General features: G+C 28.3%; 2 protein-coding genes across 3 annotated transcripts; both read left to right on the plus strand.

Moving 5' to 3' along the window:
- Positions 1–6,627: 6,627 nt before the first annotated feature.
- LOC148204097 (UPF0481 protein At3g47200-like) lies at positions 6,628–8,039 on the plus strand. The gene has a single exon (XM_088108006.1). The coding sequence runs from the start codon at positions 6,704–6,706 to the stop codon at positions 7,931–7,933; it is 1,230 nt and encodes a 409-aa protein (XP_087964132.1). The 5' UTR covers positions 6,628–6,703; the 3' UTR covers positions 7,934–8,039.
- A 1,961-nt stretch (positions 8,040–10,000) lies between these two features.
- Positions 10,001–12,803, plus strand: LOC124832910 (UPF0481 protein At3g47200-like). 2 transcript variants are annotated; one of them, XM_088107055.1, is made up of 3 exons: positions 10,001–10,184; positions 10,346–10,403; positions 11,334–12,803. In XM_088107055.1, exon 3 carries the CDS (start codon positions 11,343–11,345, stop codon positions 12,573–12,575), a length of 1,233 nt encoding a protein of 410 aa, XP_087963181.1. In that variant the 5' UTR covers positions 10,001–10,184; positions 10,346–10,403; positions 11,334–11,342; the 3' UTR covers positions 12,576–12,803. The 2 variants fall into 2 exon arrangements, with proteins under 2 accessions (XP_087963181.1, XP_087963179.1); XM_088107053.1 differs by lacking the exon at positions 10,001–10,184 and having other exon boundaries at positions 10,268–10,403.
- Positions 12,804–12,822: the final 19 nt, after the last annotated feature.

Here is a 12,822-nt window from a genome sequence, read left to right on the forward strand (position 1 = left end):
CATGACGATAATTGAATATAATAGTTTTTTTCGTAAAATGAACGTACTTTTAGTGTTTTTTGAAAAATAAGGTTTTTATTTTTCAAAATGAAAATGTATAAACAGGCTTAATTTTGAAGGTTGCTAAGATTTTTTATTTAGGTTGAATCCTTATGTTTGGAATTTTAACTTAGAAACACTTTAAAATTGAACCGGTCTAATAATTGGCAAGCAGAATTTTTTTTTTATGAAAACTGATAAATGTTTGATAAAATAAAAATTTTGTTCATAGCTTTCAATGAAAAATATGGTTTTTCGGAAAACAAGTTCAATATAATTTCTAATAGTCTTAATCTTTTTTTTTCCTAAATGATCTAAAATATTCGTTATTTAATTTTTTATTCTAGATTTAAACTTATTAGTTCAAAATATTATTGTTCGTTGTTCAAATGTATGTATTACACGTACTTTGAATATAAATATTCAGAAATGTGTTGTTTTTAGTATTATTGATTTATGATATTATATTTCACTAATTTTGTTTTATATATTGTTTAAGTATATTTACTATTTTATGAATATCAATCTTCAATCAATACCTTTATGCATGAAACAATATTCAAGCATTCACTTAAAGTAAGATAATTTCAATAATTTTTAAACACACGTTGAGTTTTTTTCTATATTTTTAATGAGATTTCATGTATTATTAATTAAGTATTGTTATTTTGCGTTAATTCAATATTTTAATAAATTGTATTAAATCTTATATAAATAAACTTATTTTCAATCATGAATCAAAAACTTAAATGGTTGGATGATATATATTTTTAATTTCTAAAAATAACTTTAATGTTATTTATATATATTTTTACATATGTATTAAACCATTTATAAAGTACAAATAATTGAATTATATATTTTAAAGATATAAAATATCATATTTACTAAATTTTAGATAAAAACTTAAAAATATAAAAATAAATGTTTGATTAACATGTGTCATATATTTAATTTGATCTTACAAGAGAACAATTTTCTTATAATTAATCATTCAGTTGTCCTTTACTAAAAATCATTATTTCCTATTTTAAAATTTAAATTTTCATAAGTTTAATAGGAAAGTTCTAATGAATTTTATTTTTAAATGAAAAGAAAGAATGTTAGAGACATTTTATTAAAAATATAAGAGAAATAAGTGTCATTTATATATATATATATATATATATATATATATATATATATATATATATATATATATATGTATATATATATATATGCATATGTATATATCTATATATATATATATATATATATATATTTAAAAATTAAAATAATTTTATTAAAAATATACATTCTTATATAAATATCATTTAGATCCTCGCAAGAAGGTAGTGAAAATTTCCATTTCTTTAAAATATGTTTGTTAAACTGTATTTGAAAAACTTAGAAGAAGATGCTAATACATTTTTCTAAAGGAGGGGTAATATGTTGACATCATTTAAAAAACACCGATATTACAATTAAAATAATATTATTTTAATTATAGTTATTTTATTTATTAATTTAATTTTTTGAATATATATTATTAAAGGAGATTATTAACTGGGTTATTTTTTAAAAAGATATTAATGTATTATTTTTATTTTCAACGTTCAAAAGTCAAAAGTTGATATGTTATGATATATTTAGAAGAAGTATAACTTCACTGACAATAATTTTAATTTTAATAAAAATGTTATATAATAATCTCTCAGCATAATGATGGTACTATTTGGTAGTTTAGAATATATGTTTAATAGTAATTTTTTTATATTTGTTGAAATCTACTATTTATATAAAATGTTGTTAATATTAATCTTTTATATTGATTAAAATTTATCAATTATAAAATGCGTCGTGAAAGTATTGTAAATATTATATTTGTTGTATTGTATAAAAAATGACAAAATATACAAGTTGTAATAATAAGTTATAAAGATTTATACATAAAAATTATATATAAAATTGTAATAAATTATAAAGATGTTATATAAGTCTTCGTTTCTGCATGATCCAAGTCTTCACCTCTTTAGCTTGGTAATGGTTGACTTTCCCTTCTTTATCCGTTCCACTCTGTTTTTTTTAGTTCTCCCCCGTTCACTTCCACACATTAATATGAAAACTTCTTTATGTTTTCATTTTTCTACTTTTCATTTTCTGCTGTTTTTTTTCTTTTTTTCGTTGCTATTGTTTACTTGGTTTGTGTGAACTTGATTAGTTACGTAAAAATAATTAATTGCCTGAAAATTACATTAAAGAAGAATATATTTTTTAAACTCCCGACTTCAATTGGTGGAAGTCTATGGGCATTGAGTGAGAGAGAAACTTTTGGGATGTTATTGTTTGCATGTGAGTGAGGTGAGTGCTAATAATATATTTATCTTCCATGCACAGTAAACAACATAATGCACATGGTACAATTTCGGGAAGATGTTTATTAAATGACACTAAAGTTTGTTTACCAAATGTAATGATAACATTTTTTTAAATCTACACTTTTAAATTCTGAAACAACATTCTTTTTATCTACACAATTAAGTTTTTTTCCCTTATATGTTTTTAAACGAGAATATATGTTTTTAAACAAACAACTTGTATCAACAACACATTTAGATATCTATTTCTTAGTGGAAGTCTCTACGCAATGGGTGAGAGAGAGAAATATTTGGGATGTTATAGTGTGTTCATGTGAGTGAGGTGAGTGCTAATAATAAAATATTTATGAGGTGGATCTAAAAGCTTTTATGTTACAGTTCTGATCACGTTTCTATCTGACAAGACTTGGAAGCTTCGTATAAAAGTCGTCGTCTGGAAGTCAACTCTAAGACCTCAATATTATAAAGGACCTTGGCAAACTATGTATGTCTATATCGAGATGCGTTAAAAATTTCATATCGATTAGAGATAAGACCAAATTATAATATATAAGTGAGATGCAAATTTCATTTTACAAGCCGGTTTTGTAAGTTGAATTAGGTTTAAAGTCCACTTATAATAAACTGCTGCTAATGCAATTCTTCTACTTCTCCTCTCTTTATTTCAAAACAGTTTGCTCTATCTTGCATATAAAACAGTATTAGAATGTTTGCTTTTTTGTTGTTTTTTTTATTGTATTTTATTTTTTGTGCTTTTTCTATCTCTTTATGTTTTGTTTGGTGTGACTTTTTGCTGTCAATTATTAATGTATTATGTTTAGTTATTGGTGTAATGCAAGCAAACTAGGTCATTTTTTAAAAAAAAATTGCTTTATGATTGTTTTACAAAATTTTGTAATAATTTAATGGTAAAATTAAAAAAAGAAGGAAATAAAAAGTAAAAAAGGATAACATTAAAGTAAAATATTTGTCTGTCAAAGTATATTTTTTTTAATATAATTTATGTACTCTTAGTAAAATTTTATGGTTTAGTATTTGTACCGATAAATTTTCTTATTTTCTAGTTTTTAAGTTTATCAAAACTGTGTTTTAATTCTTATATCTATAAATTATATATTTTAATATTTATTGTTATTTGTCAACATCTGGTCATCACTGCATGCAAAACATAAATTATGATTTTGTGGTGGATTTTGAGGAGATGGAGGGCGAAGAGACAGTCGTAACTGATAGTGTTGCATCCTCTGAGTGCCCTTTTGTATTTGTAAGTTCAAAGAATATAAACACTTTGTAAGCCCTTCTCACCATAACCGCCACCCTCCTTTCCACAACTATGAAAGACACAATCAAGTTTTGATAGATGGATCCAATAAGTAGAAGGAGTGAAGTTTTAATTTTGTGGTTATTATTCAGAAGCATTGAGTTCAGCAAAGAGGAACAAAGAGGAACTGCTGAAGACATTTTTATGTATTTTGGTTTTATACTTGAGCAATTTTTGAGAGAATATTATGATGATAAGTTCCTTTCAATACCTTATATAAGAGTAGATTTGTTCTTCCTTGACAACAAACTTTTTTTTTTCACAACCTCTTCCATTTCCTACATCAGACAATAATATTCCCTTGTTTATTCAATTTATCATTGGATTATCTTGTGTTTCGGTTTATGGAATTGAGGTTAAGTTTTCTTACACAAATAATCTTTAAACTCCAAGCTTAAGTTAAAGTTTCAGTCTTCGATATTCTCTCTACCATTCGGTCCGATTGGATGCAGAGGGTGCTACCTGCAGAAAACACTCTAATGCTAAAGTTAGTGTTTATCCGAACACTTCAAAAATAAGTACGTAATAAAAGTAACCAACTACTTGGATATCAATCCTATATTTACATATTTTGGGATGAGCTTCTGATTATTGTCGGCTTAACTTTTCTTACAATTATCAAATTGGATCGTAATTATGACTCGTTTCTCTTACCAAGAGAGAGGATGAATTGGTATTCAATAAAAACGCTTAATCTTTAAATAAATACAGTAGAGAGATTAAGGATAGAAAACAAACGCAATCTTTTTATCCTGATTCGGCCTCATACCTATGTCCAGTCTCTTTCAATCAATCTTAGATTGAAAGACTTTCCATCAACCTTAGATTGAAAGATTTTCCACTATAAAGATTTGAGTTTTTACAATAAGGCTTTATAGAGACCAATTCTCAAATGTAAATCTCCTCTCTAACTTACCAATCTAATATAGCAAACACACCCTCTAGAAGAACAATCATCCTCATTGCAATAACCCTTTGAGACCCTTCGCAAAGTGACAAGAACTCCACGTTCTTCAACCTGGCACACGCACTACAACCTCTTGATTGCAAAACAAAATTTCCTAATCAGATAAGAAAACACCTTAATTGTGCAGTAGTTGATAAACCAGTAAACGTTCAATGCTAGCCTTCAAGAATTCTTCAAATTCTGCGAATTCGTTGTATCTTGATTCTTGGAGCACTAGGCACACCTGCAATCTCTGTTCTTGACTCACTGATATCATATATGAAATTTCTCAATTGATCAAAGTCGTAAAAATTGTTAATAACACATTATTATATATATTTTCTCATATCAAACGCACTTTAATCGATTATGAAAATAATGTAATCGGTTACGCTTATAACAGAGTTATATCAGGATTACATTGAAACAAATTTAATTGATTAAGTATTTAATGTAATCAATTGCATGTTAACCGTAAGTCAAAACATTTAAAAATATGACCATTGAGATAGTTTGAACATATCATGAAAACAATTTTCAATGTATAACAGGCTTAACCGATTAAGTAAACCATGTAATCGGTTAAGTATTACACTTAGTCACTTTTGAAAACATTTTCACCTCGAAGGCTCATCACAACACATTTATAACAGGTGTTAACAAAGACACAAGTTTTAATCAATTATATATTTAATGTAATCGGTTAAAACTTTGTTGTTTGCTATATGATGAACTTAATTAATTACTAAACCAGTGTAATCGATTGCTTCTTCCAGATATGCATTGTGCAAGTGGTTTTAATGCATGAAAACATAAGTATGCATACAATAGATGTAAACATGTGTATGACCATAATGAGTATGCAGACCAATCAGTTTAACAACATATGTGTAAAACATAAAGACACATTTCTGTTGTTGTCATGGAAAGATATATGTGTTGTCATCATCAAAAATGAAACACATAACATAAAAGATTGTGTTACATTGTTCCTCCTATCAACAATATGATCGAGATTGGGTTAACATGATTATTCTTATTGCTAATCTTGTTTGTGGTCTAACCGACAGTCAGACTGAACATTTTGCAATGGATCAAGGGGTGTTGATCACTCGGTTTGTGGTTGACCGAGCGGTCATACTGTATGTTTTGCAATAAACATCAAAAGATCCACAATAATTAACATCATTATTAGATTATTAGTATAAAGACATTTCAGCTTTTTACATTATTGTCTCTACCAAAGTGTGAAATTCATTGAATTTTTTAGTGCATAATCCTCTCTGAAATACATAGGCTCTAGTTGTTTTAGAATAATCATAAATAAAAGTACCAAAGTGCATCACTAATGATTTTATCTTCAATAAACCATAAACAACATAATGTACCCGTTCAAGCAATATTGACAACTTCTTTGTGGGAAGATGTTTTTAAATGATAATCAAATCTGTTTATCAAATTATGCAATGAGAATAATTTTTCAACTCTGCACTTTTCAGTCCCGAAAACACATTCCTTTTATATACACAATTATGTCATTTTTCACTTATATGATAAAGTTTACAAAGATGTCTCCATATACATTACATCTGCATTGTCTTTAGCAATAAAACATTTTGTCTAATAAAATTTAGAATTTGTTTCTATGCTCTCATAATAACCAAATTATCTTTAATGAGTTTCCATATAACTGAACCAAAATTATTGTCATAACTATTATTATCATGCAAATGCATAAGGTTCATATTAAAACGAATATTTAATTTAAACATGTTATTGTATGCTCAAGTTCATCTTATCAACACATTATAATGATATTTTTAAGAAGAAATTTTTGGGATGGATCTAAAAGCTTTGATGTCGGAAAGTCAATGGTAATTTTTTTTGTTGATTTTTCAAACAGAGTATGCAGTATAAAATCTGCCATAATATTCCTCTCTATCAGATTATTTGATAGTTTCATCATTTTAGTTCTGGTTTTGGTTTTTGGAATCTAACTGACTTTATTTTCTTCCGTTTTTGTTTGTTTCGATCAGTAAAATGATGAACACCGATAATGTTGTGAAAGATGTTAAAGGAATGCTGGAGAGAGCAAGACGACCAATAACTGAAGAGTGTTGCATTTACAGAGTACCTCTACTTATTCGCCAACTCAACCAAGAAGCTTATACTCCAAAGGTCGTTTCCATAGGCCCTTATCACCATAATAGTCTCCATCTTCAGAATATGGAAAGACACAAAGTTATGTATTTGAAGTCATTTCTTGAACGAACCAATACAAGTATGGAAAGCTGGATCCACTATATAGCATCTAAGGAGCCCCTAATTCGTCACTGTTATTCAGACGCACTTCAATTCACCCCGAACAACCTCGTAGAGATAATCTGTGTCGATTCAGGTTTTATACTCGAACTCTTTTGGACAAGAATCTATGGGACAGATGACATGTATCTTACAACACCATGGTTTGGAAATGCAATATTTTATGATTTGTTGTTACTTGAGAACCAACTTCCTTTTTTTGTTCTTCACGATCTCTTCAGTTTGTCTATTGGTAATTTTGGAAATAATGACATCCCTCCATTCATCCTATTTACCTTTGGATACTTTCAGTCTCTCAATAAGTCCAATTTGTCTCCTAATTTTATTACATGTCATCACTTCACCGATCTGTTACGAACTTTTCACTTATACGAAAGAAATCAAACTACAAGAACCAACCAATGGCCGCATATTCCTAGTGTTAGTAAGTTATCAGAAGCAGGAATAAAGTTTGCAAGCACAGAAAGTAAGTGCTTACTAAACTTAAGCTTTTCAAGAAGGGTTCTTAAAATCCCAAAATTTAGAGTGTCTGATTCTACTGAAGAGTTGTTTCGCAACATGGTGGTTTTGGAGCAGTTTCACTATCCTGCTGAGGGATACATTACAGAGTATGCTCTTGTTCTGCAATACTTAATGAACACGGGAAAGGATGTGGATATTCTCGTTAGAGATGGAATTGTGGAAAACTTATTGGGTGACAGTGATGCTGCAGCTGAAAGGACCAAGCGTCTCTGCAGAAATATTGTTTTCTCAAAATTCAGTTCTGATTATGTTTCTCTCTGGCAAGAGTTGGATGCTTCGTATAAAAGCCGTCGTCTTAAATTGAAGTCAACTCTAAGACGTGATTACTGTAAAGGACCTTGGCAAACTGCTGCAACCATTGCTGCAATTTTTCTACTTGGTCTCTCTTTAGTTCAAACAGTTTGCTCTATCTTGCAGACAAAATAATAGTAGAATGTTTCACCCCTTTCCAAGACCTTGGCAGTTTGTTGTATTTTATTTTTTGTGCTTTTCCTAGTTGCTCTCTTTATGTTTTGTTTGGCGTGCCTTTTTGTTGTCAATTATTAATGTACTGTGTTTAGTTATTGTAATGCAAGAAAATTAGGTCACTTTTTTTTAATTTGCTTTATGATTGATTTTGGTTTTATACTTGAGCTCTTTTTGAGAGACTATTATTATGACCAGATGTTCACTACCTTATATAAGATTAGATTTGTTGTTAGAACTAACTTATTTTTTTCTTGACAACCTCTTCAATCCCTCATTTCCTTGTTTGGTTATTTTCAATAAACTTCAAAGAATTTACACAAAATCACCATCATTATGAGATTATTAGTATGAAGGCATTTAAGCTTTTTGCATGATTGTTTCTCAACCACAACATGAGCTTCTTTGAACTTTTTAGTGCATAATCCTTTATATGAAATATATAGGCTTTAGTTTTTTGGAACAACCATAAATAAAAGTAAGAAAGGAAAGTACACTAGTACTAAACGATTTTATCTTCAATAAATTATAAATAACATAATGCACCACTTGAATTAATATTGACGACTTCTTTGTAAGATGATATTGATTAAAGAATGATCTTGTTTGTTTATCAGTCATACAGTAAGAATATTTTTTCAATTCTACACTTTTTATTTTCAAAAACATATATAAAAACATATTTATTTATGCAAGTAAGTCCTTTTTCGTTTATATGATCAAGTCTTTCATGCTATAAAGATATTTTCGTATACATAACATCCACATTATTTTTAGCAACCAATAATTTAGTTAAATACAACTTAGAATTCTTTTCCTCCTCTTGTTATATATAACCAAGTTATCTTTTATGAATTTTCATTTAACATCACCAAAGTAATTGTCATGAATACTATTATTAAACAAATACATAAAAATGATATTAAAACACACATTTTGATTGGGATCATGTTTCACTCCCCTATTGATAATAGTTATATAAATGTACGTTTTTTTTTGGAAACCGATAGTTTATTATAATTAATGAAATGCTTGTAAAAATAATAATTTTGTTTTTTTTCTTATTCATATAACAATTATAACTAATTAAATGAACTTAAAACACATCATATAACTAAAAAAATTACAATTAGCTAAAAATGATTTTATCATAATATAAAAATTATACAATTAGCTAAAAACATATTCATTTTAATATTTTAAATTTGAAATAAAAAATATTACGAATGTAAGAGCTTAACATTTTATGATATTATGACTTTATGATAATATGAAATTGAGAATAAGCTAAAAGAGCTGCATTTGAATATTTTTGCCCTTGTCAATGCACGAGACTTTATAAGAAATTAAAATATATTTATTATTTATATTTAAATTTATAGAATATAATTAAAATTTAATATAAACACTTTATTTTGTAAAATTAAATAACAATATTTTGTTATTTTTATTATGGACATGTATCTGAATTATTTATTTGTTTTTTTTAATAGAATGTACTTTATTATACTATTATTTGTGATAATTTAATTAACCAAAATAAAAAATTTAAATATAAACGAAGTAATGGTTAAGTATTATTTTTCTTTTCAACTATGAAAAGTCAAAAGTTGATATGTTATGATATGTTTAGAAAAAGTATAATTTCACTGACAATAATTTTAATTTTAATAAAAATGTTCTATAACAATCTCTTAGCATAATAATGATGGTACTATTTGCTAGTTTAAAATATATGTTTATTGTAATTTTTTTATATTTGTTGAAATCTATGTATAAAATGTTGTTAATATTAACCTTTTATATTTATTAAAATTTATCAATTATAAAAAGTGATGTGAAGATATTGTAAATATGATATTAGTTGTATTCAAAATAAGTATAAAAAATTATTTATATATAAATTATAAAAATTACAAAGTTGTAATAAATTATAATGATTTGTATACGGATTTACGTAGTATAAATGTAATATTAGATAACTTATTCCTATAGATTGATTAAGATTATGCTTGTTCTCGTTCTTTTCTGCATCTGTATTTTTTTTTGTCAATGTTTGGTTTGCTCTTTGTTTTGTTTTATTTAACTCTTTCCGTCGTCCCTGGTTGTCATCGTTGAAAGTTGTAGTCATGGTAGTTAAATGAAATTGTTGTTTGTATGGTCTTCGAGTTACAGCAAATGAGGGAAGTACTTATCACAAGTCTTCGCGTTTGTATGGTCCAAGTCTTCAACTCTGTTTTTTACTCTCTCCCATTCACTTCCACACATTCATCTGATAACCTCTGAAAGCAACTTCTCTGTTCACTTTTATGTGCAATTTTTTCTGCTTTTCATTTTCTGCTGTTTACTTAGTGTGTGTGGTTTCTTTGGCAGAGTAGAGTTTTTGGAAAGGTTATTGGGATTTCCTGAATTGGGTTGTCAGAAAAGCCAGGTGGGTATTTGAGCATTTCTGAAAAATCTGTTTTTTCCCATTTCGTTTGTTGAATGAACGACTTTCTTCCTATGTCAATTACTCTTGCTTTGCTAGAATGTGAGTTTTGGTCTAAGACTTGTATATGATTTTTTTTTTCTTTTGGTAGTTGCTATTGTTTACTTGGTTTATGTGCACTGAAGTGCGTTCTTTTATTTACTTTTCTTGATTTTCAGTAAGTGTTATTGAGAGGATCGTAATGGTATGAAATTTATATGGGAAGCTGTGGCTTGGATAAGAATCATATGAAAAGTCATACAATTTTTATTTTGTATCTGTCCGTATAAAAAGTTTTTTTATTTGATATAAAAACCTTTTACAGTATAATTATGAACTTGGTTAGTTTCGTATAAATAATTAATTGCCTGGAAATTACATTCAACGAGAATATATTTTTTTAAACACCCAACTTCAATTGTTGGAGTGAGAGAGGAATTTTTGAGATTTTATTGTTTGCATGTGAGTGAGGTGAGTGAGTGAGGTGAGTGCTAATAATAAAATATTTAATGAGGTAGGTTTAAAAGCTTTGATGTTGGTAAATCAATGGTCATTATTTTGTTGATTTTTCAAACCGGGTATGCAGTATATGTTCAGAATTCGTTTTACATTTGATTAAAAAATGAAAAAATAGATCATTATACAAATATGAAAGATTCATTACCATGTTATTAAAGTAACGTGAATCTTTCGTATGTAAGACTCATATTTCGTTAGTGTTTATACATCTCTAGTATCTCTAGTGAACCTCTCCTCGTGAGTGCTAAATTTTTACATTGTTTAAGATCTGCCATAATTCCCACTATCAGATTATTCTATAGTTTCATCATTTTAATTCTGGTTTTGGTTTTGGAATCTACCTTACTTTAATTTCTTCCATTTTTGTTTGTATAGATCAGTAGAATGATGAACACGGTTGATGTTGTGATCCGTGTTAAAGGAATGCTGGAGAGAGCAAGCCCACCCATTACTCGAGAGTGTTGCATTTACAGAGTACCTGTGCCTATTCGGCAAGTCAACCAAGAAGCTTATACTCCAAAGGTTGTTTCCATAGGCCCTTATCACCATAATAGCTCCCATCTTCGGAGTATGGAAAGACACAAAGTTATGTATTTGAAGTCATTTCTTGAACGAACCAATACAAGTATGGAAAGCTGGATCCATTATATAGCATCTAAGGAGCCCCTGATTCGTCACTGTTATTCAGACGCACTTCAATTAACCCCGAACAACCTCGTAGAGATAATCTGTGTGGATTCAGGTTTTATACTTGAACTCTTTTGGACAAGTAACTTTGGGACACATGACATATATCTTTCAACACCATGGTTTGAAGCTACGATATTTCATGATTTGGTGTTACTTGAGAACCAACTTCCTTTTTTTGTTCTTCACGATCTCTTTTATCTGTCAATGGCTAATTTTGGAAATAATGACATCTCTCCATTCATGGTACTTACCTTTAGATACCTTCGGTGTTTCAATAAGTCTAATTTGTCTCCTAATCTTATTACAACATGTCATCACTTCACCGATCTATTACGAACTTTTTACTTATGTGGAAGAAGACAAACTACAAGAACCAAGGGATGGCGGTATATTCCTAGTGTTACTAAGTTGTCAGAAGCAGGAATAAAGTTTGCAATCACCGAGAGTAAGTGTTTACTAAACTTAAGCTTTTCAAAAAGGGTTCTTAAAATCCCAAAATTTAGAATATCTGATCTTACTGAACAGTTGTTTCGTAACATGGTGGCTTTGGAGCAATTTCACTATCCTGATGAGGGATACATTACAGAGTATGCTCTTGTTCTGCAATACTTAGTGAACACGGGGAGGGATGTGGATATACTTGTTAGAGATGGAATTATGGAAAACTTATTAGGTGACAGTGATGCTGCAGCTGAATGGACCAAGCGTCTTTGCAGAAATATTATTTTGAATAATTTCAGTTCTGATTATGTTTCTCTCTGGCAAGACTTGGATGCTTCTTATAAAAGTCGTGGTCTTAAATTAAAGTCAACTCTAAGACGTGATTACTGTAAAGGACCTTGGCAAACTGCTGCTACCATTGCTGCAATTTTTCTACTTGGTCTCGCTTTAGTTCAAACAGTTTGCTCTATCTGGCAGACAAAATAGTATTAGAATATCTCACCGGAAGACCATGTCAATTAATCTATTTCTTCCATGTTTTTTATGTTTTTTTTGTTGTATTTTATTTTTTGTGCTTTTCCTAGTTTCTCACTTGGCAGTAACTCTGCTCTCTATGTTTTGTTTGGTGTGCCTTTAGTTTAGTTTTTAATTTTTAGTTTTTAAGTTTATCAAAAGTGTGTTTTAATTCTTATATCTATAAATTATGTATTTTAATCGTTGTTGTTATTTGTCA

The sequence above is a fragment of the Vigna umbellata genome, chromosome 2, assembly GCF_029865625.1.
Source record: "Vigna umbellata cultivar VRB3 chromosome 2, Vumbellata_1.0, whole genome shotgun sequence".
In the NCBI taxonomy this organism is placed as follows: Eukaryota; Viridiplantae; Streptophyta; class Magnoliopsida; order Fabales; family Fabaceae; genus Vigna; species Vigna umbellata.

Coding starts and splice junctions, on each gene's coding strand:
- LOC124832910 (XM_088107055.1), top strand. CDS start 11,343: ATGATGAACACGGTTGATGTTGTGATCCGTGTTAAAGGAATGCTGGAG.
- LOC148204097 (XM_088108006.1), top strand. CDS start 6,704: ATGATGAACACCGATAATGTTGTGAAAGATGTTAAAGGAATGCTGGAG.